At 43.2% G+C, this 18,628-nt stretch overlaps 1 protein-coding gene across 1 annotated transcript; it reads right to left on the reverse strand.

The window, feature by feature from the left end:
* Positions 1-4,150: 4,150 nt before the first annotated feature.
* LOC109749320 (phosphoenolpyruvate carboxylase 1) lies at positions 4,151-11,380 on the reverse strand. Its single transcript, XM_020308284.4, has 10 exons — positions 11,051-11,380; positions 10,560-10,951; positions 10,346-10,430; positions 7,211-7,433; positions 6,921-7,024; positions 6,654-6,741; positions 6,311-6,465; positions 5,209-6,207; positions 4,748-5,134; positions 4,151-4,675 (listed from the first exon to the last, which is right to left on the reverse strand). Exons 1-10 carry the CDS (start codon positions 11,225-11,227, stop codon positions 4,382-4,384), a joined length of 2,904 nt encoding a protein of 967 aa, XP_020163873.1. The 5' UTR covers positions 11,228-11,380; the 3' UTR covers positions 4,151-4,381.
* Positions 11,381-18,628: the final 7,248 nt, after the last annotated feature.

Raw genomic sequence — 18,628 nt, forward strand, 5'->3', positions numbered from 1 at the left:
CATTAAGAGGGCCTGGACCTAGGTAAACATCGCGTCCTCTGCCTCCTGTTACCTTCGATCCTTAGACGCACAGTTCGGGACCCCCTACCCGAGATCTGCCGATTTTGACACCGACAGCCACCGCCCCTAGGGGCGCGCCATGGGGGGAAACCGACTAGGACTCCTAGTCCAGGTCGGCCCCCTTCCTTTCTTTCGGAGGGGGAAAAGGGAAGGAGAGGGAGAGTGAGAAGGAAAGGGGGGCGTGCCCCCTCCCCCTTGCCCAATTCGGACTCCCATGGGGGGGCTCCCCTCTCTCTTCGCTATGGCCCATGTAGGCCCATTACTTTCCCCCCGGGGGGGGTCCGGTAACCACTCGGTACTCCGAAAATATCTGAACCACTCTGAAACCATTCCAGTGTCCAAATACCATAGTCCAAAATATCAATCTTTACATCTCGACCATTCCGAGACTCCTCATCATGTCCGTGATCTCATCCGGGACTCCGAACAATCTTTGATCACCAAAACACATAACTCATAATACAAATCGTCATCGAATGTTAAGCGTGCGGACCCTACGGGTTCGAGAACTATGTAGACATGACCGAGACACATCTCCGATCAACAACCAATAGAGGAACATGGATGCTCATATTGGTTCCTACATATTCTACGAAGATCTTTATCGGTCAAACCGCAATGACAACAAACGTCATTCCCTTTGTCATCGGTATGTTACTTGCCCGAGATTCGACCGTCGGTATCCTTATACCTAGTTTAATCTCGTTACCGGCAAGTCTCTTTACTCGTTTCGTAATGCATCACCCCGTAACTAACTCATTAGTCACATTGCTTGCAAGGCTTATCATGATGTGCATTACCGAGAGGGCCCAGAGATACCTCTCGGATACTCGGAGTGACAAATCCTAATGTCGATCTATGCCAGCCCAACAAACACCTTCAGAGACACCTGTAGAGCATCTTTATAATCACCCGGTTACATTGTGACGTTTGATAGCACACAAGGTGTTCCTCCCGTATTCGGGAGTTGCATAATCTCATAGTCAAAGGAATATGTATAAGTCATGAAGAAAGCAATAGCAATAAAACTTAACGATCATTATCCTAAGCTAACGGGTGGGTCTGGTCCATCACATCATTCTCCCTAATGATGTGATCCCGTTCATCAAATGACAACACATGTCTATGGTTAGGAAACTTAACCATCTTTGATTAACGAGTTAGTCAAGTAGAGGCATACTAGGGACACTTTGTTCTGTCTATGTATTCACACATGTATCAAGTTTCTGGTTAATACAATTCTAGCATGAATAATAAACATTTATCATGATATAAGGAAATATAAATAACAACATTATTATTGCCTCTAGGGCATATTTTCTTCAAATTTTTAGTGTTGGTTTCGCGCCAAAAGAAGTCCCGAGGGGCCCACAAGCTCGAGCGGCCCTCCCGACAATACAAGGCGCGCCGTGTGAGCTTGTGGTGTCCTGGTGGGTCTTCTAGTCCTTCTTTGAAGCTTTTGGGGTCTCTTCTGTTTCTAAAAAAATCACCGTCAATTTTTATCGCGTTTGGACTACATTTGGTATGGTTTTTCTGCGAAACTTAAAAATAGGCAAACAGGAATTGGAACTGGGCACTAAGTTAATAGATTAGTCCATAAAAATCATATAAAAGCGCACCAAAACCATATAAAATTGTTGTAAACGTGGCATAAAATACTTCATAAATTATAAATACGTTGGAGACGTATCAAGACTAAGCATAGTTTTGTAAGGTGAAGTATGAGAAGTTGTCTACTTTTCTGTAGGGCATGTGGTAGTCAGCTTCCCTCCCTCCCTTTCCATATGTGATGCCATCCGGTGGTACATTGCCTTCTTCAAACTTGTCAATTATGCAAGACACTCTTCCTCATATGTCTAGCCATGATTAGACCTGGCTCGAATACCAGCCTCTTCCCAAGCAAGCTCGAGTTTGCCGACAGGCCCCCTTCATAAATTTTGCCATTTGCTTTGAGGTTCTCATGCTAGTTCTCACCCTCTGTTCCATCCGCATCCTTTCCATATCATAAAAATCTTTATATTCTTGTTTCTCTTACTCATGGTTTCATCTTCATCTTCTACAATAAATCTTCTTATGTAGCACCATGGCCATGACCGCTTTCATAACCAAAGTTGTCACACCATCTGCCGCCATTAGCATAACCACCAAGGCCCATATTGCGCACATTCCGTCTCCCCTTTCTTGGAGCTAGGATGAATGAACCACTCTAGTGTAGCTTCATGATGTTCACTCGTGCCACATAAAGGCTTGTATGTGTGCATAAAAATATTGTCACGTAGCACGTTCCCCTTTATCGCGAGATGTGTGCGGCTTCCTCTGGTGGTTTTACATGGAGTACTGACTGGCCTAGCTATTAATCGTTCCAGGGGAGACATATTGTATCTTAATGCACATGAAAACCAAACCACTTTAAACTCATATCTCAGAATGGTTCCATGGGTAAGGAATACACTCACTTCAAAACTTGAAGAAAACATATTAACCTTTGTGGATAGATTTAATGGGGTCATGAATGATTTTTTTGCCAGGGTGCGTTCAAGGTGGGTGATGGACTCACAACGAGATTTTGGAAGGATACTTGGCTAAGAGAGGAGCTACTAGCTAGGGAATCCTCACGGCTCTACAATATCATCCAACAGAAAGATGCTTCTGATGCCTCTACTTTGGAGATAAAATGATGGATTGGTTGCACCTCGTCGATAAGTTGATCATAATCAACTTGTCGCATGGACCAATTTTTTCTATTGGAAGTTGAACATGGTTGGTGTGTTCAGGGTTAAATCAACATAAATACTAACCGGCGAATGTTCCTGGGAGGGGGATGGCAAGTGAACATTTTAAATGCATTTTTAGGTGGTAGGAGATGGCATATTCTTCCCTCTTTGCCGCAAAATTTTGTTCTATCCAGAAATTGCCATGCGTCTCTGAAGAAATTGTCATGTGTCTCTGAAGAAACTGTCAGCAAAAACATTCACAAATGCCACCCTTCCGAGTGAACATTCGTCAGCTATTATGGTCCCTCGGTGATGTTAACTACCTGACATTCCCTTTGAGGGAGGTCCGAGCGAACTACCTCACAGCCGTTTGATTGTGATCAAATGATGGCAATTTTTGTGAAAAAAATGCCTTCACAAAATGAAACTCCAACCTCTACAACTAAAGTTGCCACCCCTCTACAACTGAAACTGCCATCAAAATCTTTTGCAAATACCAACCCTCCCGGCGAACATTCGCCGGCTATTGGGGTCATAAATCAATGTACACATACCTCATTAGTCATAGTCAACCTTTCCATCACAAATACATTTGGAAACTTAAAGTCCCACTGAAAATAAAAATAAACATGTGGTACTTGGATAGGAAAGTCATTCTTATGAAAGATAAGCTAAAGAAAATAAGAGTTGCACAAAATGTTGTTTGGAGTACTCGCCAAGCTTCTATATCGTATTGTCCATGTAGGTTTTAGGTTCACCACAAGTTGAAAAAACAAATACGTGTGGGGGTTTATGCTTTACTTTAGACCATATGGAATTATGGTAATTATTGTGTTTTTAACATGACAAGAATTCCTCCTATTTGGGCCCATCTTCACCGGTAGAAAGATTCGCATGTCCATGATCTCTCGGTGCAACCTATGTTAGACGACAGATCGATATTTGTTCAATCGATATGATGGCAGACCAATAATATGATTTGTGTAGTTCTTTCTCCTTGGTCGTCCTGTGTGGCTTTTCTATATATTTTTCTTCTAACTTACAAATTGATGGTTGTGCCAGCGTGCATCGATCAGAGACCGACGGTCTTAACCCTCATTTTTAGGGCAAAAAAATTACTCAAATGGTAAGTGTCACATATGTGACACGAAGTAAGACTACCCTGACGTTTTTACAACTAAATTTGCCATCCGAAAAGAGGAACAAGAAAACAAGAAAACACTAAAACTTGTCATTGAACATAAAGTTGCCATGTTTCACAACTAAAGTTGCCATCCTCGTGTAACTAAAATTGTCATCAAAAAACATCAGGCGGAATCGCTTCGTGTCACATGTGCACTTATCATTGTTTGAATATTATAAAATGCAAAATACCATTGCATGAAAGAGTATATATTGAGTTTATGTGCCATTAGCCGCACAGAAGAGTTTATACTGTTTATACATCAGTCACGCATCTATACATTATTTTCACAATTTTATTTCTCCAGCACAAAAAGAAGGCGCAGTGACCCGGCCACCCGGGGGAACCGAGAAATCCAGTGGCAGCTGGTGCCTTCAGCACTGCGCAGATTCAAGCACACAGCAAAAACCTTGGCAATCTGAATCTAGCCCGTGTTCTGCATGCCGGCGGCGATGCCCTTCATGGTGAGGATGAGCGTGTCCTCCAGCCCCGGCGCGTACTCGCTCGCCGCGTTGAGCTTCACCAGCGACGCCGGCTGGTTCTCGTCGGCGAACTCCTTGGACAGTGGCGGCTGCGCCGTCACCTGGAAGCTGGGGTCCCTGATCCGCTTCAGCGTGTAGGCCTGGCACACGTTCAGGGTGGTGATGTACGGGTCCCGCAGCCGCAGCCGCTGCTTCAGGTACGGGTCGTCTTCAAGAACGTCCCTATGTCCAGCAACCTGCACGGCAAGAGATGATTAGAAATCGCCATGAAATGTGGAGCTAGCTAGAAGAATGTGAATCCTCCTCACCTGGACAAGCAGCTTTTTGGTGTCCTCGAAGTTGCTCCTCAGCTGCTCCCCGAGGGGTTTGAGCTCGTCGGCGACGAGCAGCTCGTCGTAGAGCGCGGCGATCCCGGGGTCTCCCTTGGCGAACACCATCTCCAGCAGGTCCAGCGTGACCCTGAAGAAGGGCCACTCGTTGTACATCTCCCTGAGGGCCTGGACGTTCCTGATGTCCTTTTGCATGATGTGCTTGAACGCGGCGCCGAAGCCGAGCCACACGGGGAGGTGGAACCTCGTCTGCGTCCAGGCGAAGATCCACGGGATGGCGCGCAGCGTCTCGATGCCGCCGCTCGGCTTCCTCTTCGACGGCCGGCTGCCGATGTTCATCCTGCCGTACTCTGTCTCAGGTGTCGCCTACAAGGGAAACAGATTCATTACCACGCTATTTGTGGTCGATACAACAGGCATTGATCTTGTCAGGAACCTACCGATCTGAAGTACTCGACGAATCGTGGTTCTTTGAAGACCATGGCGCGGTACTCCTCCGTGGCCACGACGGCCATCTCGTCCATGAGGGCGCGCCACTCGGGCTTGGGGGAGACCGGCGGGTGCATGCCGTGCTCCAGGGTGGCGGCCGTGAACCGCTGCAGAGTCCGGAAGCAGAGGTGCTCCTCGCCGAACGAGTGCTCGATCACCTCGCCCTGCACCGTCACGCGGAGCGACCCGTTCACCGTCTCCGGCGGCTGGGACAGTATGGCCAGGTGGGTCGGCCCGCCGCCCCTGCCGACCGTGCCGCCCCTCCCGTGGAACATGGTCAGCTTCACCCCGTACTGCTTCGCCACCTTGACCAGCTCCTCCTGCGCCTTGTACAGCTGCCACGCCGCGGACAGGCGGCCGGCGTCCTTGCCGGAGTCGGAGTAGCCGATCATGACCTCCTGCTTGCCGCCTATCCGGTCCATGTACCAGTCGATCGAGAACAGCCGCGCGACGGCCGCGGGGGCGGCCTCCAGGTCGGCTAGCTTCTCGAACAGCGGGACCACCCTGAGGGGGTGCCCCACGTGGCACTCCCGCTGCAGGAGCTCGACGGCGAGCACGTCGGACGGCGCCGTCGCCATGGAGATGATGTAGGCGCCGAAGCAGTCCGGCGGGAGCTCGGCGAGGACGCGGAACGTGCCGAGGACGTCGGCCACCTCCTCGGTCATGGGGAGGTCGCCGCCAAACAGCGGGCGCCTGCCCCTCAGCTCCGACAGCAGCCACTCCTGCCGCTTCTCCTCGGGCCACGAGCGGTACGAGCCGATGCCGAGGTGCGCGGTGATCGCGTCCAGCGCGTCGGTGTGCCGGTCCGACTCCTGCCGGATGTCGAGCTTGACGAGGGACAGGCCGAAGGTCGACACCTGACGGAGGAAGTCGAGGAGGCTCCCGTCGGCGACGGTCTTGTCGCCGCAATCGCACAGTGATCGGTAGCACAGCTCGAGGGGCTCCAGGAACTGTCAGATCATAAAGGAAAATGTGCTCAGCAACATTGCAACAATCATAACCACATGCGGGAACAATGGATGAATCGCCATGGAGGCGTGCCCGTTTGATCACCTGTTCGACATCGGTGAAGGTGGAGTCCGCGGGGATGTCAGAAGACCCGCTGGTGAGAAGATGGCGGGAACGTTCGCGTGTGTAGTACAGTTTGTCCCGCACATAGCCCAGTATCACACGGTAAGGTTCAGTCGGGGGAACTTGCTTCCAGAACTCTGCATCAGTAGCTCAAATTTTTAGTATTGAAACAGACAGGATTAGCAGAGCAAATTCAAGATCCTCGAAGCTAAACTGATTGACAAGGCAAAACAGCACAAATGGCAATTCAAGATCCTTGAAACAACACACCAACATAGGGATGAAAATCACTTTTTGAAATGGACACAAAACTACTTTGTCTTACCTATGTAATGTTTTTCGGCTTTCCTTGAAGCGCGGTGTAGTTCCTCAGCGCGGACGCGAAGTTCATCGTTGCATCGCCACATCGAGAGCTGCCAAATGTACAAGATAAGCAATTAGTTTCTTCTTTTTTGAACCAGGCATAACCCCTTTCCATTAAATGAATAACGGAAATACAATCATTCGGATAAGCAATTAGCATTTGAACCTACAAGCAAAGAAAACTAAAAGGGCAAATCGACATGGGAAGTGAGAAGCTTTTAAGCAATACCTCGAACATGAGCTCTTCTATCTGTGAGAAGTGCAAGTTAGCAGCCATCATTCTGGCCAACAGGCATACATCCCTTGTCACCTCTGGTGTGACTCTGGGATTTCCTACATAGCCAGGGACAGAGTTTCAGAAAAAAAAAAGTGTTACCACTTGCCAAGACTAGGAAACATAGTAGTAACTGACACCCAATCTTATGCAGTTTGAACAGGAAAAATGTATAGAGTTGGCCTCTCAAGGAGAAATAAAAGAGAGAGTTAAATGAGAAACAACACATGTGAGGAGAAATTCACCATCACGGTCACCACCCATCCAAGAAGAGAACTGAATGAGAGGAGCATTGTATGGAAGACGCTCATCGATTCCGATATTCTTAAGAGCTGTGTCCACGCGGCGTAAGAACTTGGGTACACCCTTCCATATAGTTTCATGGAAGTAACTCATCCCGGCACGCATTTCATCCTGTGGAGTGGGCTGTGTTCTCCGGATTTCGTCAGTTCGGAAAGCAGCTTGAATCTGTGAGGAGACCCAAATTAGCAAAAACGTGATTACTAGTGTATGACAGAAGAAGATAAGTAGAGGAAATACACAGAAGGATGCCAGATTCCAGTAGATTTCTTCTCTGGAAAACAGTATTCAAATAGTTATATAATTCAAATTGCATGGTTCAGTGAGAAAATAAACATAGTAGGTCAAATGGTGATAGGGAATGTAGGTTAGACAAAAGCGGCTATACATTGTTCATGAAAAATAAGATCTGGTGTGTACAAACAATGTAATAATTTTAGCAAGAACCTTGACACACTTTCTCACTATTTAATCAAGTTGTTTTTGATCGATGTATTTTTTGCCAGAAACATATTACTTAATTTCTCACAAGGATTAAAATAATGTAGTGGTGGCAATGAAGAACTTTTTCAAATGGTCGCGTAGTGTGACAATTTTTAAGAACAAATAACTATATTTCCAATGCAAAGTAACTGATTTGGTCCTATTTATGTATAGCTGTAGCCTATATGTGCTCAAATTTGACAATTTTTGAAATTTCGGTAGGTATCAAATATTTTTCATCTCAGATAAGATTAATTAAATTTAAATGAAATGAAATTTTGTTGGGCTTCATCTAAATTCAATGAAAGTTGTTCAAAATAATTCTAAAGTAATTTCTGAAAATGGATATTTTTGTGAGGACCGATTTTTTTAACCAAAAGTTTAAACCCTATTAAAGCAAATATTTTTATGAAGCATCATTCTAAGTCTCGAAAGCTATTATGCAACACAGCCATATTTTCCTGTAGTGTTGAGGATCCTACTAAACCAAACTGGTTTGTCTAAACTCCTAAGGATTGAGCGGTATCCTTTTTTTTTGCAGGTGAAGAAATGACAAGTCAATTAACGTCGGAGCCCTATGATAGTTATCTCATATTAATGGTGGTTTGCAAATAGATAAATTTAAAATTAAGACAATCCAATATTATTATAAGTATACAAAGTGGCCTTGAATTCCGATTTTGGAAATATTTCAACCACTACGGAAATGGACAAAATTCATTGAACTTAAGTGATTTCATTTGCATTGCGGCCAACGGACATGGACCAAATGTTCACTGAAATTCAACCAAAATTTTGAAATATTGTAAAGTATTTTGAAAATTATTTGAATTACTGTGTACTACTGAAATGGTCGGAATATTTTGACTATTGAAATATATTGTCCACCTTTCTCCATTAGTTCGGACTTTTGGATGAGTTGACTGAAGCATGGAATTCAATATGGTATCAGAACTAAGAGGTCTTGGGTTCAAAACCCTCCAAATGCAATATTAAAGTAAAAAAAAATTGTGCATCCTACATCGATCTCATGTCTAAGCACCAAAAAAGTCTAAACATGAGGGAGGGGTGTTGAAATATATTGTCCGCCTCTCTTCACCAGTTCAGACTTTTGGATGAGTTGGTTGGAGCATGAATTCAATATTAACGTCTACTGAACTTATTGAAATACAACGAATTTATCGGCATCTTACTGAAAAGTGAAAAGGTAAATTATAATAATATGGAAATAACCGGTTGAATCATAGGCTAACCCAGCAGATTACTCAATTACCTATGACATTTCTTTTCAGGACATGTTGCCAGGAAAATACTTTAAAAAAAAAAGTGGCACACAACTATGACATTTCATTCCTATAGCAGAACCAAAGAATCCTTTGATTCGTCAAATACATGGATCTAGTGAAGTCAATTACGGCACTTCATACAAACAGCCAGTATAATATTTCCACATACCCTTGGCGGTTCATGCAAAGGCATATGCTCTTTGTTTAGTGCAAAACCAAAGTGAAGATGAACTCGAACTCTGCTAATATATTGTAAAGTGTATATACTCAACAATTTCTGTCCTTCTCAGGTGACACTAGGCGTCCATACATTTAATTTTAATCATTCCGTCAACGTATGACTGAACCCAAAGACCAAGATTAGGATACTATATGTGGCAAGAGACCACTGAGGAAGAGGGAAGTCTAACATGTCACCTTGTTAGTATATTCACTCACACCACATAACTCAAATCGACAACAGCGGCATGGTTCGCCGCCTCAAACAATAACTCTTCTCATCCTCACCGCTTGATGGATACGAAACACCACAACGGTTGCATCTTCGAGGGTGACCGACCATCGGTATCTCATCTCTTCGCAACCATCAAAGACGAGGTGCGCCTTTAGGCTATGGCCGGCGCCACCGGAATAAAAACATCATACCCGAGAGTTAGTTTTTCAGTGTTTTGGGGGCTAAGCAATTCCCTTTCTGTATGCTCCAACGCCCGCTACCATGCCTCTAGCGCATATGGCTAAGTGAGCGTCTGTAATAATTTGTTGTCACTCTTCTTCTATGAATGAAAAAAAAACTCAACCCTTGCGTATTCGCGGAAAAAAACATTTATGGACATGCTTGAAATAGCATAGCGATTAAATGTTACTGCACCCCTCGCCTGGTTTAGTGGATCCAAAATTATGATAGAGTTGAACAACAATTGGAAAAGGACCCCAATAGCCGCAAACGTATGCCGGGAGTGATAGCATTTGGGAACGTTTTTTAAGCAATTTGTGTTAGCGAGCGTGGCAATTTTAGTTGGCACGCATGGCAACTCCGCTGCAATTCTATTTTCGCCAGAAAATTGCCGCTCTAAACTTGCCATCCTCACAACAACTAAACTTGCCATAAAAATGCTCGCAATTGCCATCCGGTCCAGCGAATGTTCTCTGGTTTGATTATCGTTGCAAAATTGATGATGATGATGATGCTGCTGCTGTTGCTGCTACACAACATTTCCCAAATAACTTCTCCCCAAACATTTTATGTTCATCAAGCAAAATTCTCATGCACGCATATAGCTAGTTGGAGCTGTGATTGTGCAACACGTATACCTCTCTCTGAAGAGCCTCGTCGAGCTCTTGCTTGTCGTCGGCCGTGATGTCCTTGGCGTAGAGCTGCCTCAGGCAATTCCGTATCCTGCGCGCACAGAAGCTCCATTACTCTGTTAATAATAAGCTTCGAAATGCAACAGAAATTACTGTGGTAACAGAACCCGATTCATTTCATGGCTGCCTGGCTCAATGGAGTAATTTGAAAGAAATCAACCTGCCGTGCTTCTGGAGGAGTGACCTCCGGATGGACTGCGTGGGGTGGGCGGTGAAGACGAGGTCGACGGTCTGGTTCTTGAGCGCGTCGAACACCTCCTCGCGGGTCTTGCCCAGGTCGGACACCAGCCTCTTGAGCGTCTCCTCGATGTCGGACTCGGTGGTGGCGGAGGCCTCGTCGGCGAAGTCCCCGCGCTTGAGCTTGTTCCTGCGGCGGTTCGCGATCTGCACCTCCTCGGCGAGGTTGGCAAGATTGAGCATGTGGGAGAAGGAGCTGGCCACGACGATGGAGTCGGCCGGGGCCAGCCCCGTGAGCCTGCCGCCGAGCTCGTCCAGCCGCGCCGCGTCGCGGTCGCCCTCGTACTCCGCCGCCACCTCGTAGCAGTCCTGCACCTGCAGCGAGCGACGGCCGGCCGGCGAGGTCAGGCTCCTTTCATGCTCGTCAGGGGAGGGAAAGGTCAATGGAAAGTACTATGGATTAAGAGTACGTACGAACTCGCGGAGGTGTGGGCCGTGGAGGTCCTGGAGGATGTCGAGGAAGCGGTCGACGAGGAGGGCGTCGTACTCGACGAGCTTGTCGTCCTCGGAGACCTTGCCGGGGGCGAGGAGGCGCAGCTGCGCGTCGATGGAGTGGTGCCGCTCCATGGGAGCCGCTGAGGACGACGACATGTCCTTGTTCGCGCCGAGCAAAGGAGGAGGAAGCGGTGTGTGCCTCTCGCGCTCTCCGTCGGTCGGACGGACGGACGGACAGTGTGTTGTGTGTATGGCTGCGAGTGTGGATGGGATGATGGGGCAGTGGCCTGTGGGTGGGTGTCTAAATAAGCACCGGACGGTGGTGTGTGACTGCTGAGTGTGTGCACGGGAAAAGTACGGCCCTTGGCGGTTGGAAAGGCGGCCTAAAGCGGATGCACGGGCGCCCAAAAACTAATAAAAATCTCCTTAAAAAAAATCTGAATCTCCTTATAAAATAACCAAAATCTGAAAGAACAACAAACTAAATTTTATCAATGTCTTTGGTTGTGTCTGAAGTTTTATAACTAATCAAAATCCAAAAGGGAAGCAAACTAAAATTTTATCAATGTCTAGGTTGTATCTGAAGTTTTATTATTTTGTTTCTATTGCTATTAATTTTTTGGCCCAAATTGGCAACTCTAGTTCATTTCCTGATAATAATTAGCTAAATCATGAGCCATGAAAACTTTGGCTACCACATTATTCGGTAGGGTAATATAGGTTTAGGACATCTCCGAGGGCAACTGTCTAATTTCCTCCCCCACATGTCTCATGTCCAAACATGTACGTGGACATGTTTGGACAACTAAGAGTTGTTCCAAATAAACCTCCCCTCCAACGACAAACTTCATTTGCCCTTCCCCATTTCCATGCATCTTGCAGGCATCCGATGCGGAGGTGAATGTTGATGGCTTTGGTCCGGCTATGTTTATGCCTTCTCATTGGGAAGCCCTTATACCTTTCCGGAGCGCCTCCCCGTTTTTTTGGCGGTAGGCGACGGAATCTTCTATGACTAACGACTGCTGGTGGATGATGTGGACCACTTGTTCGTCCTTGAACAAGGACAACACAGACATCGTGGATGAACTAGACGCCAACCAAGTGGGACACACTGGAGTGCCGGAAGCGACGACCTGGACGAGTTGGATGTCGCATCGCTCCACCAATGCTAGGATGTCGGGGATGGCGCTCGGTTGCCTTAACGGCGTTGAGGTCCTCTAGTGACATGCATCGGCTGCTGGATGGAGGGATAAATGGCGAGCTCCTCATCGTCCTCTGCCTCCAGGTGGTCCCAATTAGGGTTGGCTTCCGCCTAGACGGGGAGGGCGACATCCTAGAGCCAAGGCCTGAGGGAGGGGGTGTAATAGAGAAGAGCACATACATTATAGGAGAAAAAAGGAACATGGTGGATCAATTCGATGGTAGTGTGGTGGCTGGCACGATTTCCTGTTTGTCGCATTCTACGGCAATTAGTTGAGGCTACACACACTTCAATCGACTAATGGAGCGATAGGCGGGCCATCCCAAAGCTACATTATACGGCGAGCCACCAGTTTTGGGGACCTTCTAAAAGGCTCCTAATCGGTTTTGGGAACCTTGTAGAAGTTTCCTGGGTTTTTCTTTCTTTTCATTTTTTACTAGTTTTCTATGTCTTCTTTCGGGTTTTTCTTGTTTCTTTTTTCCTTTTTAAAATATATTCAAATTTTTCATAAAATGTTTTCATTTGCAACATTTTTTCACATATTAAGAAACTGCTCGTGTTTTTTTAAAAAGGGGACTAAAAATACATTTAACAAAATTTTGTTTTGAAATTTCTAAAAAAATTCACATTTTAAAATTTTGTTTGCATATTCAAAAAATGTATTTTAATTTTTGGATATTAAAAAATGTTCCCGTTTTCAAAATCTATCTACAAACTCAAATAATGCTCTTGAATTTTCAAAAAATTCTCTGTGTTTCCAAAAAGAAATTCAAAATGTCAAAATGGTACGAAATCCAAAAAAACTTTGTGTTTTACAAAAAAAATGGTCAAAAATTTCAAAAAAATGTTCATGTTTTTCGAAAATGCTTAAAACAAAAAATTGGCCGAAAAATAGTCTGGTACGACGCATGGACCGCTAGAATGAACCGGCTCGCTGCAATGCACCAAGTGGGAAAAAACAGACGACATGGTAGCCGAGCCGGTACAATAATCGGCTCGGTATAGTTTGCTCGGCGCTCGCTGCTCCACTGGACAGGCACAGTCGGGGGAAGCCCATGTGTGTCGCGCGTATATATGACGCAGAACGCGCCACATACGAGGTCACGTGTGCGGCGAATATATCTCACTTGATGCGAGACGAAAGGATCTCTCGCGTGAAGCGTGTACAGTAATGGGCCAACCCACTCACGACTATTTTTGCAAGAAATAGAGTAAAAAAAAGGGTAGCGCAAGGGATAAATCTTGTGATCTTCTCGTTGCTTCGCAGTACTATTGGCACTGAGCTAACATCAAGTTCGTGCTTAATAAGTAGGGCGCGGCCTACTAAAAGGAAAAGTGTCGGTTATCACACTGGTTTTCCATATTGTTTTTGTTTTTCTTTTCACCAGTTTTTCGTCGTTACTTTCTCTAATTTAACTGTTTTTTTTGTTTTCTTTCTTTTTCCGCCATTTTTTAGTTTTCTCCGGGTTTTTCTGTTTTCTTTTTTTTGTCTGGTTTCCTTATTTTTTGTCCGTTTTTTGGGTTTTTTCTTTCGTTTTTTATTTGGTTTTTCATTATTTCTTTCATTTTTTATCATTTCTTCTTTCATTTTTTATCATTTTTTCTTTTCTTACTCATTTTCCTTTTCCCTTTGGTTTTTTGTTTCTTTCTTGGTTTTCAATGTTTTTTCCTTTTCTTAGTTTCTTTATCGGTTTCACTACTTTTTCATCCGTTTATTTGTTTTTTATTTATTCTTTTTTTTATTTGTTTCTTTTTTCTTTCATTCTTCATTTTTTTGTACATGTCAATGACTTGTTTCTAATACACATTTAACATTTTTCCAATACAAATTTAACACTTTTTTATTACATGAACAATATTTTTTCTATACAAATTTTAAAATTTTAAAATACTTTATTAAGATTTCTCAGATAAAAGATTAATTTTCTTTAATATGTGGTGAACATTTTTCCTACACACACTTTGAAACCTCTTTAAAATGCTTGATTATATTTTTCAAATACAAGATTAAAAATTGTTAAATACATGGTCAACATTTTTTCTATGGACTTTTAACATTTTCTAAATGCAATATTAAAATTTTCTGAACACGTGGTCAACATTTTCTATACACAGTTAACATTTTCCAAATGGTTGATTAATATTTTTCCAATACTTGTTCATCACTTTTTCAAATGCTTGATTAACATTTTTATATACATGACCACATTTTTCCATCGGTTTTTAAATATATGATCAACATTTTTTGATACACATTAAGAAAAATACAAATACTGGACTAACATTGTTCAATATTTTTTAAATGCTTTATTAACATTATTGTATACATGATCAATATTTTCTACCATTTTTGATGCATGGGCTACATTTTTTATACATATTTAACATTTTCCAAATGCTTGATTAGAATTTTTCAATTACTTGTTCAATATTTTCTCAAATGGTTGATTAACATTTTTATATACATGATCAATTTGCTTGATCATTTTTAATACATGGTAAATATTTTCTATACACATTTAACATTTTCCAAATGGTTGACTAACATTTTTAAAATATTTTTTCAACAGTTTTTCGAATGCTAGATTAACATTTGTTGAATACATGATCGAATTGTTTCATACACATTCTATTTTTTTGTATACATTTTTCGTTTACGTGGTAAACATTTCCTCTATACACCTTTAACAATTTTCAAATGCTTGGTGAACTTTTTCAAATGTTTTTATATGGAGTGATTTTTGTAATAATATTTGGAAGTATAAACAAAATAAAAAACAAAACCCATGAAAAAAACAATACAAAAAACAAGGTTGTGGCTCCCGCGCGCCAGGGCTGGCCCAACTCACGGCACCTTTCGGCGACGGTTTCCTTTGTCTCGCATGAAGCGAGACACAGGGGCGCGAGGTCACTAGGCTGGCTGTACCTGTACGTGTGGGTGTTACTGTGCTGGTTGCGGACGACAAGAGAAGGCCCTCAGCAGCCGACGAGGTGGAAAGGAATGGTCAGTAGCTTATCACTTCCAACTCCTATTTGACGCCCTCAGCGTCGGTTATAGTGTATTCCACAAACTGGCGCGCACACCCCCCCTCCCCCCTCCCCCCCCCTCCGTCCTAGGCTTGGTCCATTTACTCTTTATCCTTTTTTTCAAACATCAAAAAATAAGTTGCATGAAGCGAAATTCAAAATCTCGACCCCTTAGATTAATTCTGACCGCTGTAACCAACAAGGAAAGCACACTTGATGTGCCTAGTTACTCCTTTTCCTTATTGGTGTGCGTCTTCTCTATTTGATTTTCTTCCTCTTTTCGTTTTCTTTGGCCATTTCTTTGCCTTTTTTTCTTTGCTTAAATTCATGAACTTTTTCTAGAATCGTGAACTTCTCCAAATCTATGAAGATTTTTCAAATCCATGAACATTTCCTTAAATTCGTGAACTTTTTTCAAATCTGTGCACTTTCCTCAACTGCATGAATGTTTTTCAATTTGCACACTTGTTTCTAATTTGTGATTTTTTGAAACCGGTGAACCTTTTCAATTTTGTGATCTTTTTTTTCCAAATTGGTGATTATTTTTGTCAAATTCGTGATTTTTTTTTCAAATTGAACTGCTTCAAATTTTAAATTTTTATTCAGATTTTTGAACTTTTATTTTATAAGATGAATTTTTTTAAAATCCATGAACTTTTCTAGTGAACTCTTTTCAAAACCGAGAACATTTTTAGTTTTGCTATATTTTTTAGTGATTGTTTTTTCAAATTTATGAACCTTTCCAAATTTGTGAACTTTCAAAAAAGTTCTGAATTCTTTTCAGGATCATATTTCTTCAAAATTTAACGGTTAACTGTCAACTGGAGAACGGTCAAATCTGAAACAGAACGAGGGAGCGATCAGATCAAGTTTTCTTCCTGGGCTGGCACACGAAGATGATTGTGTGAGATTTGCTTGGATAACTGGCGGAGAAGCCGCTGCATAGCAGCTCTCCACATCATTAGAGAGAAAAATATGACGGTCCCGGGTTCAGAAGTTGCTCCTTTCTTTTGAAGGGAGAGTTTGAAATTTAGAAGCTCACTCCCTCGTGAAACACGTGCTAGGTTTATCTATAGGGCGACACATGTGGCTTCTACATCCTTCGGCCCTAAATTGTATACCCAAAAATATTATTGAGCAATAAAGCGAGCATTTTTCAGCTTAAGAAAAAGCCAATGGACACCCCTTGAGGGGATGCCCAGCAAACAGCTCAGGCTGGCGGGCAGATGTGGTGTCATGCGCCATATGTCGCACAATGGGTGCACCCGCGGGAATACCTTTTTTCTGGATGTGATTTTGGGTTTTTATGAGTTGCTTTGATTTTTGGATTTTGCTTGGGTATTTTTAGGTTTCCTAAAAAATATTTTGTTTGTTTTCACTGCGTGAAGTACTTCACGGAAGCACAGTTGTGCTTCCGCGTGAAGCGCTTCCCTAAAGTGAAAAGCATAGTTGTGCTTCTCAAAAGTGAAAAACAAAGTTGTGCTTTCCGAAAAAATGAGAGCATAGTTGTTCTTTCGCGTGAAGCATGGATATGCTTCCCGGGAAGTGAAAAGCACAGTTGTGCTTCATGATAAAGCACAATTATGCTTCTCAAAAAGTGAAAAGGCACAATTGTGCTTCCCAAAAATGTGAAAAAGACAACTTTTTTTCCATTTTTTCCGGGTTTCTTCCTTTTTCCCAGGTTATGATTTTTTTCTCGACTTCCTGTTCTTTATGGAAAAAAGTTCATTCAAACCTATGGTTCGTGATTTGGCGCATGGTTCAAGAGTTAAATGTCTTGAAAAAAACGTACATGAAAAAAGAACAAAACCCTCAGTTTGGGACAAATGTCACTCAAGTAGTGCATCACTTGTTACCATGAGAGGATGTGGGAAGTGGCCTTTGCAAGGGGTATACTCTATTTTGTGATTTCAGTAGCTTCGTCTACCCCTGCTTGGTTGCTTGCTCAAACACTGCATCAATTGTGATATTACCATTTAATACATTCTTCTGAGGATATCAAGTGCACTTCCTCTACCTCCACACCAATGGTGTCACCGACAATGTAATGCTTGAATCTATGGCCATTTACAATTCTCATATTTCCTTGATGCTCACCTTCCAACCTGATTGCTCTAGAGCAATAGACCTTCGCTATGGTATAAGGACCAATCCACTTGGATAGGAGTTTACTTGCCAAATTTATGAAACGAGATTGCATAATAGTATACGGTCTTCTACCTTGAACTCCCTACTTTGAATTCTCCTGTCTTGCCATAGCTTAACTTTTTCTTTAAACAACTTGACATTTTCTTAGGCTTTGTTTCTCCACTTATCCAAGGCACTATTGTCTAACAATCTCTTCTCCCCAGCTTGTTTAAAGTCATACTTCAATTGTGTTGATTACCCAGTAAGCTCATTCTAATTTCAAAGGAAGATGACAAGCTTTACTATAAACCATTTCATAAGGAGACACGCCCATATGATTTGAAAGCCATCCTATAAGCCCAGAGTGAATCATTGAATTTCTTTGCCCAACCCTTCCTTGATTTATTAAGGTCTTTTGCAAAATTAACTTTATTTATCTTTTAGATAATTCCACTTGACCACTAGACAGAAGATGATAGGGTGAAGTCACACTATATTTAACACCATATTTACCCAATACTTTTCTAACCGCACCATGAATAAAGTGAGAACCTGATACGTCTCCAACGTATCTATAATTGTTTATTGTTACATGCTATTATATTATCAATCTTGGATGTTTCATATGCATTTGTATGCTATTTTATATGATTTTTGGGACTAACCTATTAACCTAGAGCCCAGTGCCAGTTTCTGTTTTTTCCTTGTTTTTGGGTTTCGCAGAAAAGGAATATCAAACGGAGTCCAATTGACCTGAAACTTTTCGAAGATTGTTTTTGGACCAAAAGAAGCCCACAGAGTACCGGAGATGCACCAGAAGAGTCCCGAGGCCACCACAAGGGTGGAGGGCGCGCCCCCTGGCCTTGTGGCTGACTCGTGGGTCCCCCTGACTTGTTCTCAACGCCAACACCTCTTATATATCCCCAAACCTCCAAAAATAAACCTAGATCGGGAGTTCCGCCGCCGCAAGCCTCTGTAGCCACCAAAAACCAATCGGGGCCCTGTTCCGGCACCCTGCCGGAGGGGGAAATCATCACCGGTGGCCATCTTCATCATCCCGGCGCTCTCCATGACGAGGAGGGAGTAGTTCACCCTCGGCGCTGAGGGTATGTACCAGTAGCTATGTGTTTGATCTCTCTCTCTCTCATGTTCTTGATTTGGCACGATCTTGCTGTACCGCGAGCTTTGCTATTATAGTTGGA

This window comes from Aegilops tauschii, chromosome 7 (genome assembly GCF_002575655.3).
Source record: "Aegilops tauschii subsp. strangulata cultivar AL8/78 chromosome 7, Aet v6.0, whole genome shotgun sequence".
Taxonomy (NCBI): domain Eukaryota; kingdom Viridiplantae; phylum Streptophyta; class Magnoliopsida; order Poales; family Poaceae; genus Aegilops; species Aegilops tauschii.

Excerpts from the sequence above, each read along its gene's own strand:
- LOC109749320 (XM_020308284.4), bottom strand. The coding sequence starts at position 11,227 with ATGTCGTCGTCCTCAGCGGCTCCCATGGAGCGGCACCACTCCATCGAC. Across the intron at positions 10,431-10,559 it reads CTCCTCCAGAAGCACGGCAG|GATACGGAATTGCCTGAGGC; the intron begins GTTGATTTCTTT and ends CTGTGCGCGCAG. Across the intron at positions 7,025-7,210 it reads GATGGGTGGTGACCGTGATG|GAAATCCCAGAGTCACACCA; the intron begins GTGAATTTCTCC and ends CTGGCTATGTAG.